Source organism: Carcharodon carcharias, chromosome 15 (genome assembly GCF_017639515.1).
Source record: "Carcharodon carcharias isolate sCarCar2 chromosome 15, sCarCar2.pri, whole genome shotgun sequence".
Taxonomy (NCBI): Eukaryota; Metazoa; Chordata; class Chondrichthyes; order Lamniformes; family Lamnidae; genus Carcharodon; species Carcharodon carcharias.
The window spans coordinates 26,636,418-26,660,153 of NC_054481.1; the positions used below are offsets into that span (position 1 = coordinate 26,636,418).

The 23,736-nt window shown below is 42.1% G+C and overlaps 1 protein-coding gene across 1 annotated transcript; it reads left to right on the forward strand.

The window, feature by feature from the left end:
- The first annotated feature begins 6,695 nt into the window (after positions 1–6,695).
- Positions 6,696–14,605, forward strand: LOC121288137 (parvalbumin, thymic-like). The gene is made up of 4 exons (XM_041206506.1): positions 6,696–6,756; positions 9,693–9,825; positions 12,289–12,398; positions 14,580–14,605. Exons 1-4 carry the CDS (start codon positions 6,696–6,698, stop codon positions 14,603–14,605), a joined length of 330 nt encoding a protein of 109 aa, XP_041062440.1.
- The last annotated feature ends 9,131 nt before the right edge of the window (positions 14,606–23,736 follow it).

Below are 23,736 nucleotides of genomic sequence, written 5' to 3' on the forward strand. Positions count from 1 at the left end.
ATCAGTATCCAGCATGTGTGTTTCTCAAACTGCCTCCAGCCCCAGCACAGGGGATGTGCTCTGTGAGGTCCAGTCAGCTGGTAGTTCAGCACTACCACCTGCAGGGGGCACTCAGCTCCCATTCCTGAGGCTTGGGAATACAGATTCTGGTGAAACCAAACTTATCTTGGGCCCCACTGTTGGCGGAGAAAGACAGAGAGAAAGAAAGGAAGAGAGAGAAAAGAGTTGTCAGCATTGCCTAGAGTATGAGTGGAAGCTAGCCAGAAATGTAAAAACGGATAGCAAGAGTTTCTACAGGTATTTAAAAAGGAAAAGAGTAGGTAAAGTGAGTATTGGCCCTCTAGAGAGTGAGGATGGGGTGTTAATAGTAGATAATAAGGAAATGGTGGATTAAATATTTTGCTTCTGTCTTCACTATAGAGGATACAAAAAACATTCCACTAAGAGAGGAACTTGGTGAAATTACAATCACTAGAGAAGTGGTACTGAGCAAATTGACAGAGCTGCGGGCTGACGAGTTTCCGAGTCCAGATGGACTTCATCCTAGGGTCTTATGAGGTACTAATGCGTTGGTGTTAATTTTCCAAAATTCCCTAGATTCTGGAAAGGTGCCATCAGAATGAAAAGTAAAAAATATAACCCCTCTATTCAAGAAGGGAGGGAGGAAGAAAACAGGAAACTGTATGCCAGTTAGCTTGGCATCTGTCATGGGGAAGGTGTTAGAGTCAGTCATTAAAGAGCTTATAATCAGGCACTTAGAAAAACACAAGGTAATCGGGAAGAGTCAGAACTCCTGATTACCTTGTGTTTTTCTAAGTGCCCAATTATAAACTCTCTAATGATCGACTCTAACACCTTCCCCATGACAGATGCCAAGCTAACTGGCATACAGTTTCCTGTTTTCTTCCTCCCTCCCTTCTTCAGTTCTGTTGAAGGGTCATGAGGACTCGAAACGTCAACTCTTTTCTTCTCCGCCGATGCTGCCAGACCTGCTGAGTTTTTCCAGGTAATTCTGTTTTTGTTTTGGATTTCCAGCATCCGCAGTTTTTTGTTTTTATAAAAGTAAGGATGTTATGCTTCAGTTAAACGTGGCATTGGTGAGATCGCATCTTGAATACTGTGTGCAGTTTTGGTCTCCATATTTATGGAAGGATGTAAAAGTGCTGGAGGTAGTTCAGAGGAGGTTTGCGAGATTGATACTTGGAGCGAATGGGTTGTCTTCTGAGGACAGATTTGACAGGCTGGGCTTGTTTCCACTGAAGTTTAGAAGAGTGACCGGTGACTTGATTGAAGTATATAAGATCCTGAATGGCCTAGATAAGGTGTATGTGGAAAAGGCATTTCCTCCTGTGGGTGAGTCCAGAACTAGGGGGCACTGTTTTAAAATTAGGGATCACCCTTATCGGACAGAGATGAGGAGAATTTTTTTCTCTCAGAAGGCTGTGTGACTTTGGAACTCTGCTTCAGAAGGCAGTGGAAGCGGGGTCACTGAATATTTTTAAGACAGGGATAGATAGTTTCTTGTTAAGCAAGGGAATCAAAGGTTATTGAGGGTAGATTGGAATATAGATCTCAAAACACAAACAGGTCAGCCATGATCTTATTGAATGGCAGAGCAGGCTTGAGGGGCCGAATGCCCTACTTATGCTCCTATTTCATATGCTTCTGTGGCTCAGTGCACTCTCACCTCTGAGTCAGAAGGTTGTGGGCTCAACTCCCCGTCCAGGGACTTGAGCATAAAATTCAGGCTGACATTGTGAGTCCAGTATTGAGGGAGTACTTCAGTGTCAGAAGTGCTGTTCTTCTGATGAAACGTTAAACCAGTGCCCTAGCCGCAGCCTCTCAGAGGGGTGTGAGAGAACCTCTGGCCTTAGAAAAAGAGCATGTGAGTTCTCCCCAGTGTACTGGCCAATATTTATTTTCTCATCCAACAAGTTTAAAATTGGATGCACTGGTCATTACCACGTTGATGTTTATGGGATCTTGCTGTGCACAAATTAGCACTTCAAAAGTAAATTGGTTGTAAAGTGCTTTGGTATAACTTGAAGTCATGAAAGGCACAGAAGAAATACAAGATCTTTTCTCTAGCCCAGGAAATGGGTTGGGGTTGCATTGACCACAGATTGCACTGGAACCTACCCTCCAATGTCTAACATGCTGAAGAAGATAATTTGGCCTTGGGTATCTGGACTTGGAGCCTCTCTCCTGAGTCACGCAACCACTTTTAAGTTGATATAGATCTGAAATCACATTTCCGCATTCCCTTCTATTGGTTATGACCTCTGCCAAAAACCTGCTCAACAAGGTGGATCTAACGGATCATCTTAAAGGAGGAGAGAGTGGTGGAGTGCCAGAGATGTTTAGAGACAGAGTTTTAGAGGTTAGGAACTAGGCAGCTGGAGGCAGGGCTGCCAATGGCGGGGCAATAAAAATCGGGGATGTTCATGAGGCCAGAATTGGAGGAGCTCAGAGATCCCGGAGGTTTGTAGGACTGAAGGAGATTACAGAAATAGGGAGGAGTGAGGCCATCGAGGAATTTGAATACAAGGATGAGAATTTTAACTTCAAGGCATTGCCAGATCGGAAGCCAATTTATGTCAGCGAGCATAGGAGTGATAGATCAACCGTAGAAGTGTTTACAACAGATAATTCTTGAACATTATGGCACAAATTCTAATCCTGAATGGGGTACAAGTGCCAAACATATTGTTTATTTTAACTCCCTAGACTGGATGTAATGCTGTCAGCTCACTTCCCACATTGCAGGCGAGAGATTGGACACAGGGCAGCTACCGGTGAAGAGAGGTCTCGCATGAAGAACAGGGGTGGGACTGTGAGGCAAGTGAGTCTCCCTCTGGCTCCACAATGGAAACTTGTTTCACTCACTTGGAGGATCTCTTCGCCACCAGCTGCCTACTAAGGCCCAGGTTAAGGTGGCCTCTTGACTTTCTTGTACCCATGACTGATGTGGGTTGGAGAGAGGGTCGGGGTGACCTCATCCACATCCTAATCCAACCAGCTATGTTATAATTGGAAATTGGGATAATGGAGCCATTTTGTTTTAACTGCTTGTCCTCTACCCTGCCCCACAATGGAGAGAGAGCTTACGTTCTTCCCCCCTCCCCCCGCCAACCCCCCGGGTAAGATTTCCACTTAACACCAGTCACCTTCTATATCCCAAATACCCTTCACTGAGTTTCATTACTAGAAAATACAATCAACATTGTCAATGGTTCCTACCCCAGAGAACTGTTAATGTTCTGAATGCTTTTATTATTCATGTTCAGGATCTGGGTGTCACTAGCAAGGCCAGTATTTGTTGCCCATCCCCCATTGCCCTTGAGAAGGTGGTGGTGAGTCATCTTCTGGAACCGTGGCAGTCCATGTGGTGTAGGTACAGCCACAGTGCTCTAAAGGAGAAAGTTCCAGGTTCTTAATCCAACAACAGTGAATGGTGAAATAAAAACAGAAAATGCTGGAAAAACTCAGCAGGTCTGGCAGCATCTGTGAAAAGAGAAACAGAGTTTACGTTTCAAGTCTATATGACTCTTCTTCAGAGCTAAAGAGAAGTAGAAATGTGATGGATTTTATATTGTTTATGAGGGGGTGGAGCAGGTGAAGCAAAATGGAAGGTCAGGGATAGGTGGGAGCTGAGGAGAGATTGACAAAGGTGTCATGGACACAAGACAGAATGAGAGTCAATGGTAATGGTAAGGACTGAAGAAGATGCTGATGTTGACAGAATGTCTTCCTCCGTCTCCAACAGTGAATGGTGATATTGTTCCAAGTAAGGATTGTGTGTGACGTGGAGGGGAATTTGCAGATGGTGGTGCTCCCATGCATTCCCTGCCCTTGTCCTTCTGTGTGATAGAGATCATGGATTTGGGAGGTACAGTTTAAGAATGTATTTTGTTTCAAGGAGTGTTACAAAAATTGTGCAGCACAAAAACAAGCCATTCAGCCCAACTGGTCCATGTCAGTGTTAAAGTTCCACTGAAGCCTCCTCCCACCCCTTTACATCTCACCCTATCAGCATATCCTTCTATTCCTTTCTCTCTCGTGTGCTTATCCAGCTTCCACTTAGATGCTACCATACTTTTGGTTCTCAAACTGGGGTCTACAGAAAACTGGATCCGCTGAAACCTCCCAGAGTGCCACGATCAAGGGTAGATGAGTGAGTGGGAGGTGGAGGCATGTTCTGCTCCCCCCATCCTCCTGCTTTCTAAGCTCTCCTTCTCTCCCAATGCTCATGCTCTCCCCCTATCTATGTAATCTCCAGGCCCTTGCTTTCCCTGTGCTCAATCTGCTTTTTGCATGTTTCTGCTCTCACCATGTGGGCTTCCCCATTGTTCATGCTCTTCCCTACATTCCCCTTGTACTTTTACCATGCAAATGTGACATGAGAAAAAACTTTTTCACACAACGAGTGGTCCAGGTCTGGAATGCACTGCCTGGTGGAGGCAGGTTCAACCGAGGCATTCAAGAGGGCATTGGATAATTATTTGGATAGAAACAATGTGCAGGGGTACGGGGAAAAGGCAGGGCAATGGCATTAGGTTATAATGCTCATTTGGAGAGCTGCTGCTGACAGGGTGGGCTGAATGGCCTCCTTCTGTGCCATTAAGATTCTGTGATTCTGCTTTCCCTGGGTTCTAGGTATCCTGCTCTCTCTGGGATAACAGGCCCTGCAGGCACACCCACCTAACTGATATCTGCAAGTAACATGACATTAAAACATTCTTTACCTGCTGCACTTGCATATTATGACCATTATACAGTATTATAATTTAGCTGGGGGAGGCTCCATGCTTGCTAATCCATTTGAAAAGGAGCCCTTCAATCAAAAGCGCTTGAGAACCACTGAACTCTGTTATTCATCTCAACTATGCCTTGAAGTAGCAACTTTCACATTCTAAACAGCCTCTGGGAAAAGGAATTCCCCCAAATTCCCTATTGGATTTATTAATGACTATCTCATCATGATGGCTATTGGTGTTGGACTTCCCCACAAGTGGAAACATCCTCCTTACGTCTAACCTATCAAACCCCTCCATAATTTTAAAAACCTTTATCAGGCCAGCCCCTCCATCTTCTCTTTTCTAGAAAAGAGACCCCCAGCTTGTTGACTGAGTTAACAGGGTGGAGATCACACTGACCTAACACTGTTCAAAGATGTCGCTGATTGATCTGAATGGATAAAATGAATCTTCATTACAAAATGTTGGAATGGCCCCAGTACAGTGAGGTGAACTTGAATGAGAAGCTTATCAGAGACACAGTGCAGCCCTGGTTGTTCTTGGTCCTGTTCCTAAAGGTGACTGCACCTGCATATCAGGTTACGATGAAGGGGAGTGAATGTTAGTACTAAAGGAGGAGGATTAGTGGGAACCAAGAGTGATTAGCCATCACTCACCAACCAGCACCATCATCCCATACCTGCAGCAGCACTAATCACTTTCTCCCTCTCTCACACACAAGGGAAAAAAATCTATTGGTGGTTCCCAAGCAAAATGATGAGAACAAACCAGCTTTCATGTGACACAGTCTCCGCCCTCTTGTAAATGAGCCATAACGCTGAATTCTGCAAATGCTGTGCAGAATGAAGGGTATATAAAGGAACAGGAATACTGCAGATATCACTCAGCTACACTCTCTCCACCTTGAAACTTGATATCGCTGGGGAAGAAAGATCACAGGAAGGTGAGTAGTGCTAGACTTTCTCTCTCTCTATCTTTCTATCTCTCTGTGCATCAGAGCAGGAGATCAGAAACGGACCCTTTATCAGACTGAGGAACCATTACACTGGAGGTCTGGAGCCAGTCCTGGACTTGAGGGGGGCATTTCCATCCCTAGGTTAGACAATTCAGCATTGAAATGCTGATCTAGCTAGTCCCAGTGAGTGGAGACTGGAGCTCTGGCTCAGAATACTGGGCTGACACCCAGTAACTGTGAATGCTCCCCCTCCCCGCAACAGCCCCCCACCCCACTCACCCACCTCCACCACCACCTTATCATATGGGTTCTGGGAATCTATAAAACCCACTCCCATAAAGGACTACACCCCCACCTATACCACCCCGGCTCCTCACACCGCATTAGCTGGGATCGTGATGATCTAGGCCATAGAAGGGGAGCTAACGTCATGGCCTGTCAGACTGTTAATCTGCCTGAGAATCTTTCTGCCGCTCCCCTTGCAAAACAATGTGAAATTGCAACAACCGTCAAGCTAATAGGGATCTTGCATCTTACTCCAGAGCCTCTTGCATTTTGAGAGACTGCGTGCTTTGAAAGTTATTAGCTTTCATAGTGACAAGGCAGAAATTCCAAGTTTATTTGTCATAAGGTTTTATTCTGTGGTCCCCATGAGGAGATTAGAAATCAGTAAGGGTTGTTACCAGGTAAGATTTTGCTTTAAGGAATGTATTCTAAGAATGAAAGGTGCACAGAAACCCTATCAGCTGTATGGCCATTCCAGGTGTCAGTTGCTCCAAACCCCATACAGGTCTCTTTTACTTTTGTTCCTCTCTCAGTTCTGAATCAAGAATAATAAAACATCCTTTCTCTTTATCAAATCAAGTTTGGTGAAATTGAGCACATTTGCAAAATAATATTCCTAAAGTATTCTTTGCTTAGATGTAACATATTTGAATTTAAAAGTGTGTATGAAGTTTTGGTTTTCCTCTGATAGTTTTACCATGAAAATCACTGAAGTCCTGGGAGCTGGCGACATCAACTCTGCGATTTCAGAATGCAAAGGTAAAATTTTCATCTTTCATGGTTTAATCTGTAAAAAAAAATCAGAAATGTTAAAGGGATTTTAGGTAAATGTACAACAAAGTGAGACTGTAGCCTGAGACTGTGGCAGCATTACATTTTACAACAGGAGTCTAAATGGTAACATAAGCATGGAGGAGGTGATGAGATTAACTCTGCAGGAAAACATTAAGCTGCCTCATAAGGAGAATATTTATATAATTTAATAATTAGTAATGATTTATACCACTGGACAGAGCACAATGAGGGAATTGCCCTCCACTAGTGTCAACCCTGACTCTGTGGGTAGCATCCTCATCTTTAAGTCAGAAAGTCATCAGCTTAAGACCCATTCGACAAGGTTTGAGTGTGTAATCCGGGTTGACACTCCTAGTGCAGTACTGAGGCTGTGCTGAACTGGCTGAGGTGTCAGCTTTCAGGTGAAATGTTAAACCGAGGTCCTCACCTACCCTCTCAGGTGAATGTAAAATATCTCATGACTACTATTTTGAAGAAGGGCAATGGGAGGTCTCTCCAGTGTTTTGCGATCAATATCCAACCATCACTAAAATGAATTATCTGGTCATTATCTCATTGCCATTTGAGGGAGCTTCCTGTGCCGAAATTAGCTGTTGTATTTCCTACATTGATGAAGTGATGGCACTTCAAAAAGTGCTTCATTGGCACAGAGTGCCGATGTCCTGAGATTGTGAAAGATGCTAGATAAATGTAAGTTCCTTCGCTCTTCCACTGTTGAGACATTCACTCTGCTAGTCTCTGGCTAGAACCTGCTGTATTATCAGTCCCATTGAAATCAACAGGATAAACACTGAGTAAGTTCTACCAGGGCTTTGTCAAATTACCGCCTGCTGCAGCAAAGGTGAAATTTACCCCCGCATCATTGGCTTCTGTGGGAGGAGGAAATAGAGGGGCTGAATGTCCTCCTTCACCTGTGGTGGCAGTTGTGCAATGTTTGGAATTTTCCAAAATTTCCTGGACTTAAGCCTGTCTGAAATGGCCATGACCACGTTTCTGATTCAAGGGAGCATTATCACTACTAATGAGATAGCTACTAATAAATCCAATAGGGAATTCAGGAAAAACATCTTTACCCAGAGAATGTGAGACTCACTACCACAGAGAGTGGTTGAGGTGAATAACACAGATAATGGGAAACTAGATTATCACTTGAGGGAGACAGAAACAGAAGGATATGCTGATAGGGGGAAATGAAGAGGGTGGAAGAAGACTCATGTGGGCATAAATGCAGACATGGATCAGATGGGCCGATTGGCCTGTTTCTGCACTGCTCATTCTACATAATTTTATGCAATACTCTCAAACCAGATAAAGCAGAGCTGTGCAAGTTGACTTCACATAATCACAGAATTGTTATGGTGCAAAAGGAGGCCATTCAGCTCATCATGTCTGCACCAGCTCTCTGAGCATTTTAACCTAGTGCCAATCTCATGCCTTTTCCCCATAACCCTGTAAATTGTTTCTATCTACATAACCATCCAATGCCCTCTTGAATGCCTTTAATTGAACCTGCCTCCACCACCCTTCCAGCAGTGCATACCAAACCCTAACTACTCGCTGTGTGAAAAAGTTTTCTCTCACCTCACATTTCCTTCTTTTGCAAAACACTTTAAAACTGTGCCCTTTGATTCTTGATCCATTTACAAGTGGGAACAGTTTCTCCCTATCTACTCTGTCAAGTCCCCTCATGATTTTGAAAACTTCTATCAAGTCTACTCTTAGCCTTCTCCTCTCCGAGGAAAACAGTCTCAACTTCTCCAACCTTTCCTCATAACCAAAGTGTCTCATCCCTGGAACCATTCTCGTAAACCTCTTCCGCACTCTCTCCAATGCATTCACATCCTTCCTATAGTGTGGCATCCAGAACTGTACACAATACTCCAGCTGAGGTCTCACCAGTGTCTTATATAAGTTCATCAAGATCCCCCTGTTCTTATACTCTACGCCCCTATTAATAAAGCCGAGAATACTGTATGCTTTAGAAACAGCTCTCTCCACCTGTCCTGCCGCCTTTAATGATTTATATACATATACGCTCAGGTCTCTCTGCTCATGCACACCCTTTAGAATAGTATCCTTTATTTTATAATGTCTCGCCATGTTTTTTGTACCAAAGCATATCACCTCACGCTTCTGCACATTGAACTTCATCTGCCACCTATCTGCCCACCCCACCAATGTGTCAGTGTCCTTTTGAAGTTCTACACTGTCCTCCTCTCCCAAGTTTTGTGTCATCCGCAAACTTTGAAATTGTTCCCTGCACACCGTGATCTAGATCATTTATATATATCAGGAAACTTAAAGATCTATACCCAACTCTACCCAACAGGTTGTAAATGGTGAGGCTATTAGAAATAATTGAAAATAATGGTGAGGATGGACCATAGTTTCCTACTGTTGGGAAATTAAAGATGTTTCAGTAAGTTCCCCTTAAACTATAATGTTCGTGTTTAAAATGCTGCCTCCACACTGATTGCAGTTATACTGTAGCACCTGTTGGTGCAAGACCACTGCAATAAAAGGCCTTGGTACCATCGGTGGACTTCTCAGAGCTCCAGTGCTGTTATATTCAGCTGCGTTGTGTGTTACAACATCTACCACTGCACCAAATTGTGACAAAAGTCCAGGGGGTTCAAATCACCATGTACAATATCAGTATTGATTAAGTTAACATTGGTATGAAATTCATTTGTTTGCTATTTTAATGAAGGCTCCTTACTCATATCATGGCGCAGCATTGTCATCGTGGAGAACTCGTGAGTTATTTGTGTTTCATCCCAATTCATCAGCAAGCTGAGGGGCAGGGTTGTTTCAGTGCCCCATGAATCTGAAGACTGTAGGGTTTTCTCAACCCTCTTCCTGACAGTCTCATTGCTGCTGCATTTCTCTTTCCATCCCAGCTCCTGAGTCGTTCGACTTCAAGAAGTTCTTTGAAACGTGCGGTCTGACCAAAAAATCCGCCGATGACCTGAGGAAAGTCTTTTTAATTCTGGATCAGGATGGCAGTGGCTGCATCGATAAAACTGAGCTCAAGTAAGCACACATTGCATGTAAAGTTCTAAGTCACGGGGTTCAACAGGGTAGATCCCCGTGGATAGGGTTGTCCGCGGTGATTGAATGTGTTGCTGGAGATTTCATCACATGACTTTCCCCACACTCCAGCTATTCGTCAGCCAACAGGTCCACCCTTGTGATGCACTGCCTTCCTACAACAATTGGAAAGCAAAAAGGCTCATTACCCAAATGGATAATGCTTGACTGTCAGCAAAACCTTCCTCCCCCGCCCCCCCACACATTTTCAATATTTTTACAGCTGGGTGAGAGAATTGTTCAAAGAAATTTTTAAAAAACTATGTTTGTTAATGTCCCAAAGATTTTTCTCCAAGATTACACACAACAGTGTTCTGGAGACTGATTTTCAATTCCTGGAGACTCCAGGACAATCCTGGAGCGTTGGCAACCCTACCCTTGGGCATCTGATGGAGCAAAGCACCCACTTATTTAATGACCCACCTGTTCTTCATTCCATTGACTAGAATTTGCCATGCATTTCAAATTCTTCTGTTTTCTTCTGAATGAATCTTTCAATTATGACTGATTATGCCTGGCATTGGAATGGGCGTACAGATAAACATGTCTCATAGTTGCCATCACAGGTCATATGGCCCTAAATAAGAGATTGAGGAGCTCAAGCTGATTGACAATACCACTATGCCGCTGCCTCCCCAGCTTGTTGGGATGTAGCACAAAATGGTCGGCTGTGAATTGGCTGTGCATTTTCCATGGCAACCCATTTTTTAATCTGCTGACTTCAATGAAAAAGACATATGTAGAACCTTTTTGCCAATACACTATCACCCATTACAGCAAATGGGGATCCTTTGATTATTATTGTACTAGGAACAGAAGGAGGCCATTCATTCCCTCATACTGCACCATTCAATCAGATCAAGGCTGATTTGTGACCTAACTCCATATCCCTTAATACTCATATTCCACAACCCCCACCCCTCCAAAACATCTATTTCTTTCACATGACCAAGGAATAGTCCAACCAGATTTGGCAACCCTACTTTATGCAGCATGCTGAAATTGACCTTGCAAAATGGTCGCTCACGGTGAGTGTGGTAAGAAGCAGCCACAGAGCCAGTTCTAACTCTGTCCCACTGCAGAACCGTTGGCCAATTAATGCCAGCAGCCAAATACATAAAGCTACAGTGGGAGCTCTCGGCCACACAGCTTTCCTGTCAAAAGGACAACAACAGCAAAGACCCCATGACAAAAATACTGCAGATGCTGCAAACCTGAGACAGTGAAAACTGGAAAGACTCCACAGATTAGGGGCGGTGCTGGGAATCTATCTATGGCGAGAACGGCAGAGCTATTTGTGGGAAAGGACACTTGATCAGAACCACTGCAACAAATGCTAAATGTTAGTCTGATTCCTGGTTGGTTCTAGATTTCATTAACTGAATTTAAATTTCACCATGGTGGGATTTGAACCCACTAGATTAATTAAACCTGTGACATTACCACTATATCACAGTCTCCCCTGATTGCTGGCTCTATTGAACAAAGAGAGTTTAATACGCTAATATCAACTGAATGAAGAGCAATTGGCATCAAACTGCTGAATCATGCTTTTGATGGATGACTGGACAACACATTAATCATCAGTCTTCATGGGTAATTCAAACTGCTTGACACAGATAGACTAATTAAGCCATTGCTGTTCTATTCAATTCCAAACAATCTAGGTGACTTAATTGGCAAGAGTGCCTGCAAAAGTGGCGGAAGCAGATTCAATAGAAATTTTCAAGGAAGTATTGGGATATAGATGTTGAAAAGGAAGAAACATTGCAAGGCAATGGGGAAAGAGCCGGGGAGTGGGATTAATTGGATAGCTCTTGCAAGGATCCAGCACAGGCAGAATGGGCCAAATGGTCTCCTTCTCTGTCACATCATTCTATGATTCTGACATGGGGCCCTGTAATTTATTTTTTACAAGGAATCACATTCTGCTTTTTATTTTTCTCTTTCTGTGACAATCACAAGCCTTAATGGCTCGCTGACTTACATCGGCTCTCACACTGGCAATGCCTCAATGTTAAAATTCACTTTCTTTTCAAATCTCTCCATGGTCTCACCCTCCTCCCTATCTCTGTAATCTCCAGTACCACAGCCCTCCGAGATCTCAGCACTCCTCTAATTCTGTCCCCTTGCGAACCCCCAATTTCTATCACAACACCATTGGCAGCTGTGCCTTCAACTGTCTTGGCTCTAAGCTATGGAATTCCCTCCTAAACCTCTCTACCTCTCCTCTAAGATGCCCCTTAAAGTCCAACTCTTCAATATCTCCTGTTGTGGCTGGGTATTAAAACTTGTTTGATAATTGATCCTGTGAATCGCCTTAGGAGATTTATTTTTAACTAAGTAAACGTACCATGTAAATACAAGGTCTTTTTGTTGTAGATTGATCATGTTCTTCTGCTTCAGGTTGTTTCTTCAGTATTTCTCCACTAATGCCAGAGTACTGAGCGATAACGAGGCTCAGTCAATGCTCTCTGCGGCAGACAGTGATGGTGATGGTAAAATTGGATTTGAGGGTAAGTTAAACACTTTTTAAATAAAGCATAACACAAACAGAATGGCATCATCCTCTGTTCACTTAGGCGATGTTGATACATAGCAGAACATAAGCAATTTTGCTTGTCCGCTGTGGGCCAGTTGCTACTACTCTTAGTACTTTTGCCTCTAGCCAGAAGGATGATGGTTCAAGCCCCACTCCAATAGTCAGATATCATATCCAAGCTGACACTCCCAGTGCAGTACTGAGGGGATGCACCACTGTTGGAGATGCTATCTAGTGTAATATGGGTTCTTTAGATGTCTTTTAAGAGATCCCACCGCTGCTATCATGTTGTAGTATGGTGCATGGTGATGTGTCATTGATGAGAAGGTCTTATATGTTTAAACATGAACACTTTATTGGTAGTCTTTAACAATTTACATACCCCAGGTTACTGTCATGCATGGTGCTGTTCATCATGCAGGCTAGGCTGCTTCCAGAGTGTTCCCTCAGAGTCTATTACCATGGGACTCTATATATCATACCGTGGCTGGTGCTATTCTCCAGTCCCATAGAAATCCTTGATCTGCTGAGCACCTTTACATTACAGTGGCATGCAATCACGTACAATATCATGCAACATTTTCTTTGGATGAAATGTTAAACTGAGGCTCTGTCTGCCCTCTCTGATGGATGTAAAAGATCTCATGCCTCAATTTTGAAGAAGAGCAGGAGAGTTTTCCCTAGCGTTCCGAACAATATTTATCCCTCAAACAACATTGCTAAAACAGGTGATCTACTTATTGTCTCATTGTAGTTTGTGGGAGTTTGCTGTGCACAAATTAACTACTGCATGTGACTACACTTAAAAAGTGCTTCATTGCCAGTGAAGCACTTTGGGATGTCCTGATTTAATGAAATGTGTTATATAAATACAATTTTTTTCTTTATAAAATACAATAGATTTTATTTTTTCATTCTTTTTTATAATGCAGGTTATTTTTCAAAGTAATTTGCCCTGTGTTTGTCTCTGATTTTTCCCTCCATTATTTGAAATGAATATTCCTCACTAACTGTGTTAAAATTTGTAAGTGCACCAAAAGTTAAAGGAGGCACAATTCCTTCTCTTGCCCCTTCTCTATCTATCTATTCTTCTCTCTGTTTCTTCTTTCTGTCTTTCTCTCTCCCTGTTTGCATACTTGCTACTTACGCAGCTCTTTCACTTATGTTGTTAAACAACGATTATTACAATCTATTAAATACCTCTGTTGTTAACTATCTCTCCTCAAAGAAAAAGCTAATTGCAGAATAAGTACTTGAAGTGAAAAAAATTGCAGAGCTATGGGGAAAGAACGAGGGGAGAGGGAATAGTTGGGTAATTCTTTCAAGGAGTCAGGACAGTCATAGTGAGCTGAATGACCTCCTTCTGTGCTGTAACGTTCTATGGTACCTCTCACCTAAGACAACAAATGTCCCCACTATCAGGCTGCCACCAAAGCTCACATAACAGGCCTCCAAGAGGCACAAGCAAGGCATGGTGACTGCCAGCTCAGAGATTACTTTTACTCTCAGCTTCTCCTTGGCACCTCCCAGTTTGATGCAACATAACTTCAGTGCTGAGGCGAACTTAAATGTCCATTGCACCACGCTCCATCTCACCCTGTTATCGATCTATTAACGGTGCACATAATCGTAGACTCATAGAATTTTACAGCACAGAAAGAATTCATTCAGCCCATCATGCCTGTGCTGGCTGACAAGTATCCAGCCTAATCACATTTTTCAGCTCTTGGTCTGTGGGCTTGTAGGCTTCAACTACATGAAGTGTACAGTTACTTGGGTAAAGAACATTTTAAATGTCATAAGGATATCTGTCTCTACCATCCTTTCAGGCAATCAGTTCCAGATTCCCACCATGCTCTGAATGAAAAATTTCCCCTCCATTTCCCTCTAAACCTCCTACCTCTTATCCTAAATTTACATCCCTGGTCATGGACCCCTTAACCAAGAGAAACAGAGCCTTCTTATTCACTGTATCTATACCCCTCATAATTTTATACATTTTAATTAGGTCTCCCCTCAGCCTCCTCTATTCCAAACAACCCTAGCCTATCCAATCTTTCTTCATATCTAAAAATCCCCAGTCCAGGCAACATCATAAATCTCTTCTGTAACCTTTCTATTCTAATCATATCTTTATCTTGTGTTTTCATTGCAGAATTCCAGCGACTAGTTCGGTCCTAAAGAAGACTAGAGACCCAAGTCTGAGACTATACCATAAAGCCTGAGTTCTGATACGTTCAGATACAGTCTCTGACATTGCCTGCCGTACAATGTGTTTGTACAGTCACGGTGCATAAATGAAGTATACACTCATAGAAATGCTTTGTGATGTGATTGATTTGTTTGCTGCTTAAAGAAAAGCGTCTCATGACTAAATAAAATACTTTTTGGAAACAAGTTTATGGTGTGACTTATCTATAACTTTTTTGAAAAAGTGTTAACATGAAATACAGTACTGGGGATGGGGGTGGGGGGAGGAGGTGGTGTGGAGCTGCACTATCAGACTCGCCATCTTTCAGGTGAAATGTTTAACCGAGGCCCTGTCTGCCCCCTCAGACATATGTAAAAGACCCCAGAGCGCTATTCAAAGAAAAGCAGGGGAGTTCTTCCTGCCATCCCAGCAAGTATTTAACCCTCGACCAATATCACTAAATAAAATGATCTTATCGCTGTTTGTGGCAGCTTGCTGTGCTCAAATTTGCTGCTACATCTCCCACATTACAACAGTGACTGAACTTGCAAAGTATTTCATTGCAGCAAAGCCTAACAGAATGCCCTGGGGATGTGAAATGTACAAGGTAAGTAGAAGTTATTTCTCTATCTTCTCTTTCACTTGAACTTCGCTTAATTAGCTGGTATCCGATGGGGCACTGTAGCATAGTCATTGCATTACTAGAGCAATAATCCTGAGGCCTAGATTGATGACTCGGGGACATAAATTCAAATCCCACTGTGGCAATTGGAGATCTGAAGTTTGGTTGATTAAGCAAAAATATGGAATTAAACAGCTAGTAATGGTAATCAGATTGTCATAAAAATTGATGTCATCAATATCGTTTAGGGAATGAGTTCTGCCATCATTACCTGGTCAGGCCTACATGTGACTCCGGGCCCACAGCAACATGGTTAACACTGAAATGACCTAGCAAGCCACTCAGTTCTAATCAAGAAGGTGGCTCACTAGTTCCTTCTCAAGGACAATTAGTAATAGATATTAAATACTGGCCTCGCCAGTGACGGCCATGTCTTGTGAATTAATTTTTTTAAACTTTGATTGCATTGATTTGCTTTGTGGTCCTCATTGTTGCTGAGGTTCAAGGCCAAATGTAAAATGACAAAACTCCTCAATACCTTAACATACACTCATTACTCTGACAGCCTTCTGACTCAGACCTAGGAGAACTACCAGTTGAATCACTTAATCTCCCCAGCTACCTGAGAGGATGGTGGAAGCAAATTCAATAGTAACTTTCAAAAGGGGATTGGATATTCACTTAAAAAGGCAACATTTTTGGGGTTATGGGGAAATAGCAAGGGGTAAATAGCAAGGAAATAGCAAGAACTAATTGGATAGCTCTTTCAGGGGCACAGGTATGATGGAGCAAATGGCCTCCTTCAATACTATATTATTCTATGATTCAGATTGTATCAACTTCATGACAGCTTCTTTGAAGTGAATATTGGATTTGAATCTGTTGTCATGCTAGTTCTGACATTCAGTCTACTGTTGAAACTTGACTTCTTCTGCAAAGTGAAGGAAGCATTAGATATATTGGTGAGTGGGTGGGGGTTGGTAGCAGTGATGGCATCACATTTTATAGCCTCTCTTAGAGATTATGTTGCCTCAGTAACAAATTTCCAGGAGCTAACTGAGTATTTCAGAACTACTCATTCATTGTGTGTCTAATGGTAATTACTTTCACCCATCAAAAGTTTGAATATTTTGTAGCCTGCTATATTATCAACAATCTTCATTACTTCCTAAGGATTCCAACTCCAGGATGTCGCTGAATCAATTCAGGTTAAGTTAAATGCATTCACACTGAAGTATGTGACATCTGCAGTAAATGATCATTTATGATAGCATCCTTAATAGCTGCTTCCATGTGTTGTTACATCTTTGTTTTCAAATGGACTTCAAAGGCTCAAGAAGGCAGCTGACCACCATTTTCTCAACGGCAATAAATGCTGGCCTAGCCAGCAATTTTATAAAAAATCCCTCTATGTCTTGCTCTCTCCCCATCTCTGTAACCTCCTCCAGCCCTACAACCCTCCAAGGTTTCTGCATTCCTCCAATTTTGGTCCCTTGAGCATCCACTGATCTTAATCACTCCACCATTGATAGCCATGCCTTCAGCTGCCTCGGCCCCAATCTCTGGGATTCTCTCTCTAAACCTCTCTTATTTTAAAATGTTTCTTAAAATTTACCTCTTTGACAAGCATTTAGTCCTAATATTTCCTTTTGTGTCTTAGCGTCAAATTTTGTTTTATAATACTCCTGTGAAGCATCTTGGGATATTTTACTATATTAAAGGTGCTATCTAAATACAAGGTGTTGTTATTACTCCAGATTATGTGTAAACCTCCTCATTACTCAATCTATGGTATGCTCCAGGTGGTTGAGATGGTGGCCCCACATTTACTTCCTACATAGTTGAACCCTCATGGAACCCTATGCTTGTTCCTGATTGGTTCTTCACATCAAAAGAAGCAAACTTCACCAGGGCTTCAAGCTATCTGCAAATCCTTCTGGGGCAGTTTCTGTTAGGACTTTGCACTTTTTCCATAATCATTCCCCCACTTCATTTGTCCACTAAAGTGTGCATCCCAAAGCTGGGTTCACATGCTGTATACTATTTCTACAGTGTGGGTTGGCTGTTTAGTTATTTAGTAAGGGTGTGTACCATCAGGACAAGGTTTGTCCTTTTCAAGACACTCAATCTCTTGGAAGGCCCTGAGTGTAAAGCTGTGTGTTTCTGAGGATATAAAATGAAGTCTAGTTTTACGTACTCCCTGTACATTGAGTGAATCCCTCTCCCTAAGCATGTATGCTGATATACAAGAACAGACAGAGTTCTCAATTCAGGTCCCATCTCTCCTGTTAACCTCTGGGCATATAAGTTTCCAGATCGCCGAAAGTAGTAATACATGTTAGTAAGGCCATTAAAAAAAAAATCAAACAAACACTGTGATTAAATTTCCAAAAGGTTGGAATTGAAAAGCAGCTGAGAAGTTCTGTTAAACTTGTATTGAACTTTGGTTAGACCATACTTGGGATGTTGTGGACAGTTCTGGTCTCCATATTATGAAAAGCATGTGGAGGCATTGGTGAAGGTGCAAAAAAGATTTACAGGTACAATACCAGAACTGAGAGGTATTGCCTATCAGTAAAGGCTGAACACTAGGGCTCTTTTCTCTGGAAAAGAAAAGGCATAAGGAGTGATCTGATAGAGGTCTTGAAGATTATGAAGGGTTTGATATGGTAGACATGGAGAAGATATTTCCACTTGTGGGAGAGATCATAACTTGGTCCATAAATTTAAGTTAGTCACTAATAAACACAATAAAGAATTTGGGAGAAACTTCACTACTCAGGGAATGGTGAGAATTTGTAACTTGCTATTACAGGAAGAGGTTGAATACAGTTGAAGCCAATAGAATAGTTGGCTCTGATTGGTCAAGGCATTGCAGTGAAGAATGCATCAGGGAGCAATTGTTCGCCCATGGTCTTGTCAAGTCACAAAGAGGCACAATGCCTGGACATTTTCCTTTTGTCTGCAGTGGAGAGGTTCCTATATATGAATATATGTAGCTTTTAGCAAGTGCATGTGAGCCACATTGCAAGCCTGACTGATAATCTTAAATTAGTTCTTACTGTAATTCTTAGTGCAGTTGGGATTGTTCAGCAGGTGCTGTCCAATCACAGAACTGGTAATATCTAATGTTAGATATGGTAGATAAATAAAATTTGCACACATTTGAACCATGATCTCACTGAAAGGTAAAACAGGCTCATGGGGCTGAATGGCCTCCTGCTGTTCTCCTATTCCTATTAGAATCTGAACTCATCTGTACAACTGAAGTTTGCCAATGGAATAATTCCAAGATGACCGGTACTCATTTCTGTGAAGTGACAATGTTCTAACCTTTCACAAAAACAATGGCTGTTAGAATGAGTGTTGCCAACACACCATTTACACTAGACACATCTAACTCTTCTATTTCTGCACTAAGGTCTCATAAAGCATTGCTGTGTGTATATTGTCCTTTGTACATCAGTCTTCTCATCTGATTATGCATCGTGTGCAAATTCATTATACAGAGAGTTCCATTTGAAGATACATTACTTTCCAGGTAATGAATAATTGATGATAGAAACAGGAGACTGAAATTTTACTTTGGGGCACAAGCTTCAAGAAATGGTACCCAGGGGGATGTTAGATGTGAAAACTGGAAATATTTCCTAAGGAGTAAGGTTAGCAATCGAATATGGTGCAAAACCAAACTCAGATCAACGATTTTTAGTGAGTGATCATAAATAGCAACAAGATTGTATGTATATATACAGAAATTAAAATTAATGTCCAGGATTTCCATTGTGTGTGTTCACTGAAGGGACCCAGCGGTGACTCAATCAGAGATAATTAAAGTTTCAAATCAAACTATTGGATTTCATTACAGCCCGGAAGCTCCATATTCAGTTACGGTCAAGTCTCCTGAACACCAGAATGTTCTGGGAGTCCACAGCCAGCAAACCTCACTTCACTCCATTCCCTGCAACCTACTGTTGCGAGAGGCAAAAGTGAGGTTTAGGTGTAGACCCTTTGTAGAAGTTGAAAGTTGGGAGATCATCCAGCACTAGCAACACTAAGAGGGTGAATAGGATGGATTAACCGCCACTTGCCTGGATGAGTGCAGCACTAACAACACTCAAGAAGTTTGACATCATCCAGGACAAAGCAGCCTGCTTCATCAGCATCCTTCCACCACCAGCGCACAATAGCAGTAATGTGTACTATCAACAAGATGCACTGCAGCAACTAGACAAGTTTTCCAATGACAGCACCTCCTAAACCTGCGAACTCCACCTAGAACAGGGATGGGGAACTTACAGTCCATGGGCCGGATCCGGCCTGTTGCTCAATCTGACCTACTGCAAGATTCCTAAGATTACAATTAGCTCAAATGTTTTGTGTAGAGTCTGAATACAGTACTAGATCTTTCTATTGCCTAAATGCCTTTTTTTTTGTTGTCTCAGATGCTATTTTTAGTGAGAGCACTATAGACTCATCATGACAGCATGGCTGCTCATTTGCCTCTGTAACCGACCCCAATGGTGAGCGAAAACAGCGTTAGATTTTTGGGTTGGGAAACTTGCCATGTAATTTAAACAAAAGAATGACACCAGGAATGCTGAGAAACACTATCTTTGACTATGGTTGCTGTTCTGTGGGAAGAGCTCAAATCAGCAGATCACAAGTTGACAGTGCAGTTTTATTCCTTCATGGAATGTGAATGGTGTTGGCAAGTTTTATGTACTAAAGCTTCACCCACACTGTTGATTTTTATGTGCGTGTGGCCCACAACTGAATTTGTCTATGTGTGAATGTCCCGTAATAAGAAAAAGGTTCCCCACCCTTGACCTAGAAGAACAACAGCACAGGCAAACGGGAACATCACCACCTACAAGCTCCCCTCCGAGTCATACACCACCCTGTCTTGGAAGAGTATGACCATTCCTTCATTGTCACTGGGTAAAGATCCTGGAAATCTCTCCCCAACAGTACTGTGGGTGTACCAACACCATATGCTCTGCAGTGGTTAAAGAAGGTGACTCACCATCACCTTGTCAAGGGCAATTAGTAATGGACAATAAATGCTAACCTTGCCAACACCATTCACATTCCATGAAGGAATAAAAATGTTGAGAATTCAGAAATGAAACACAGCCCCCACACCACCCTCCCCCACCCCCACCCCACCCCAGTGAAAAGAAAGCCTCTCATAATTTGGGAACAAGTTTCAACAAATGAAGTTGATTGTCAGACTTAAGCTCGATGTAACTTTGGCCAAATTGAAATGGTTCTGAGCCAGGTATTCCATCAGGTTCAAAACCTGTTTGGCAATTCCATAATGAGAATTGGGGTTGTATCGCTGTCTTTGGATGTAATTCCCAAACTCTTGGAGGAATCAATGCCATTCTGTCCCTCATACACACATACATACATTCAGCCAGCAGAAAGCACCTTCTGTAAACAGAAATGCAGCTACAGATGTTTTAGTTGATGCAGTGTGGGACCGGGTGAAGTTGGAACTGGTTTGTGAATGTGGAAGCAATGCATAACACACCGAGTCCCGTTTCCTCCAATGCAGAATAATTGACACTTAGAGAAGTAATTCCCCAATGATCTATCTGGCTAGTTATTCTCCCCCCACCCCCCCAAAAATCCAATATATTATTGTTGTTTGTTCCTATTAAAGGTATTAAATTATTAATTTCAAATTAATTAACTTGACTCAAAACACTGACAGTGATTCTTGTATTTTAGCCTGTACTGTCACTAGGATGATATGACCAAGCTGACTTCGGTAATTATTGAAAATAAATATTCCCTGAGTGGATATTGGGTATTAAATTGTGGCATTGATAGTCCAAATTCTTTCTCTCTTTCTTTCGCTATGCTTATTTGTGGCTGGATTCCTACTCCTGCTAAAGATAGATAGTGGTGATAGAGAGAAACTATTTCCCCTTGATTGGGGAGACTAGGACTAGGCGACACAATCTAAAAGCTAGGGCCATTACTGCCACAAATGAAATTAGAAAATGCTTCTAGACACAAAAGATGCAGAAGTTTGGAACTCTCATAGGCAACGGCCAATTGATGCTTGATCAGTTGTTCGTTTTAAATCTGAGATTGATAGATGCCAAAGGAATTAAGGAATATGGGGCAAAGGTGGGTATGTGGAGTTAGATCACAGATCAGCCATGCATTGGAAGCAGCTCAGAGAAGGTTTACTAGACTAATACCTGGAATGGGCAGGTTACCTTCTGAGGAAAGGTTGGACAGGCTAGGCTTGTATCTGCTGGAGTTTAGAAGAGTAAGAGGTGACTTGATTGAAATATATAAGATCCTGTGCAGTCTTGACAGGGTGGATGTGGAGAGGATGTTTCCTCTTGTGGGAGAATCTAGAACTAGGGGTCACTGTTTAAAAATAAGGGGTCGCCCATTTATGACAGAGATGAGGAGAAATTATTTTTCTCTCAGAGGGTGGTGACTCATTGGAACTCTCTTCTTCAAAAGGCAGTGGAAGCAGTGTCTTTGAACATATTTAAGGCAGAGCTAGATAGATTTTTGATAAGCAGGGGGATAAAAGGTTATTAGGGGTAGGTGGGAATGTGTACTTAAAGTTGAAATCAGATTAACCATGACCTTATTGAATGGCAGAACAGGCTTGAGGGGCCGAGTGGCCTCCTCCTTTTCCTATGCTCCAATATATTTCACACCCCTCTCTCCATTGCTCATTGATCAGCTTCCATTATATTTACCATGCTTGATGTTCAGTTTGAGCATAACTTGCGGATATACAAAAACTAGCAACAAGGGTAAAGAGATTAATTGTCTCAAAGATCAGAGAGCAATCAATACAGCGAAGGTTCACTAGATTGGTTCCTGGAATGAGAGGGTTGTCCAATGATGAGGCTGAGTAAATTGGGCCCATATCCTATGGAACTTAGAAGAATGAGAGGTGATCACGTTGAAACAAACAAGATTCCGATGGGGCTTGACAGGGTCGACACTGAGAGATTGTTTCCCCGGGCTGAGGAATCTGGAACATGGGGACACAGTCTCAGGATAATGGGTTATCATTTAGGACTGAAATGAGGAGAAATTTCTCCACACTTTGGTGAATCTTTAGAATTCTGTACTCCAGAGGGTTGTGGGTGTTCCATCATTGAATATATTTAAGTCTGAAATGGACATATTTTGGTCCTTCAGGGAATCAAGGAAAATGGGGACATTAGTGAACCTAAAGGATATTAGTGAACCAGATGCCATTTTACAACAGTCTAGTTACACAGTTACCATAATGATACTCGTTTATTAAAAAAAAATTAGCTAATTAACTGAATTTAAATTCCCCAGCTGCCCTGATGAGTCCAGATCATCAGTCCAGGCCCCCTGGATTACAATATGTGCAACATACTTCAGGTGCTGGAAATCGGAAATAAAAACAGGCAATGCTGGAAATACTCAGCAGGTCTGGCATCATATCTGGAGAAAGAAACAGAGTCGGAACTGCGTAATCCAATTACTAATCCAGTAACATAACAATTATGCTGCTGCGCCTGTGTACTTAACTCCATGAAGAAAACAATGGCGCAGAAGTGATCTTATAGAGAAAAAAACATTAACACTTTATACACACATACAATTAATAATAGGGAACACCTGTCACAAAGGGTAAGGACAAATGACCAGTAAGGTATGAACACATTTCAACAACATTTTCAAGAGGGAAGAACTATTAACCCAAATTGACAACCTCTAATAATTAAACTCATTGTTAGATTTCTAATGAAAGGTCATCTATCTGAAACCTTAACCCTGTTTCTCTCTCCAAAAATGCTGCCTGACCTGCTGAGTATTTAGAGCATTTTCAGTTTATATTTCAGATTTCGAGCATCCACAGTATTTTATTTTTGTAACTTATTGTTAGATTTGATTAAGGAAGCAATTGAAAGTGACTAGGAGCTGTATACATGCAAGGACAATTAATAGGGAAATGGCAGAGCCCATTGTTCTTGATCAGCACAAGAACATGCCAGTGGCTCCGAGTTAAACACAAAGACGCAAGGAATTGTTGGACTAAAAAAGCTCAAGGTCCTTCTACCATTCGGATGGCTATAAGGATAATGGAGATGTTGACTACTCATAGCAGCCAATCGCAATCAGTTAGCCTAGGAGAGACCTGAGGAAATCCCCTGTTGGGAGGGGGAGGGAAGGTTTGGGAACCATAGGTCCAAAGTCACCTGTTCCTCCCAAGCACCTTACATTCACCAGATTTCAAATTACTCCTATTACTGTATCCCAAGATATAATTCCCTGAAGGAATCTATATTTATCAGAAGAAGAGTCATAGGGACTCGAACCGATAACCATGTTTCTCTCTTCACAGATGCTGCCAGACCTGCTGGAGTTTTTCCAGCATTTTCTGTTTATATTTTTCAATTGACTGAATCAATGCTCACCGCTTCCAGTGTCTCCCCAGGGAGCCTGTTCCAACATTAGTTATGAGGTTTAAGTTGAGTT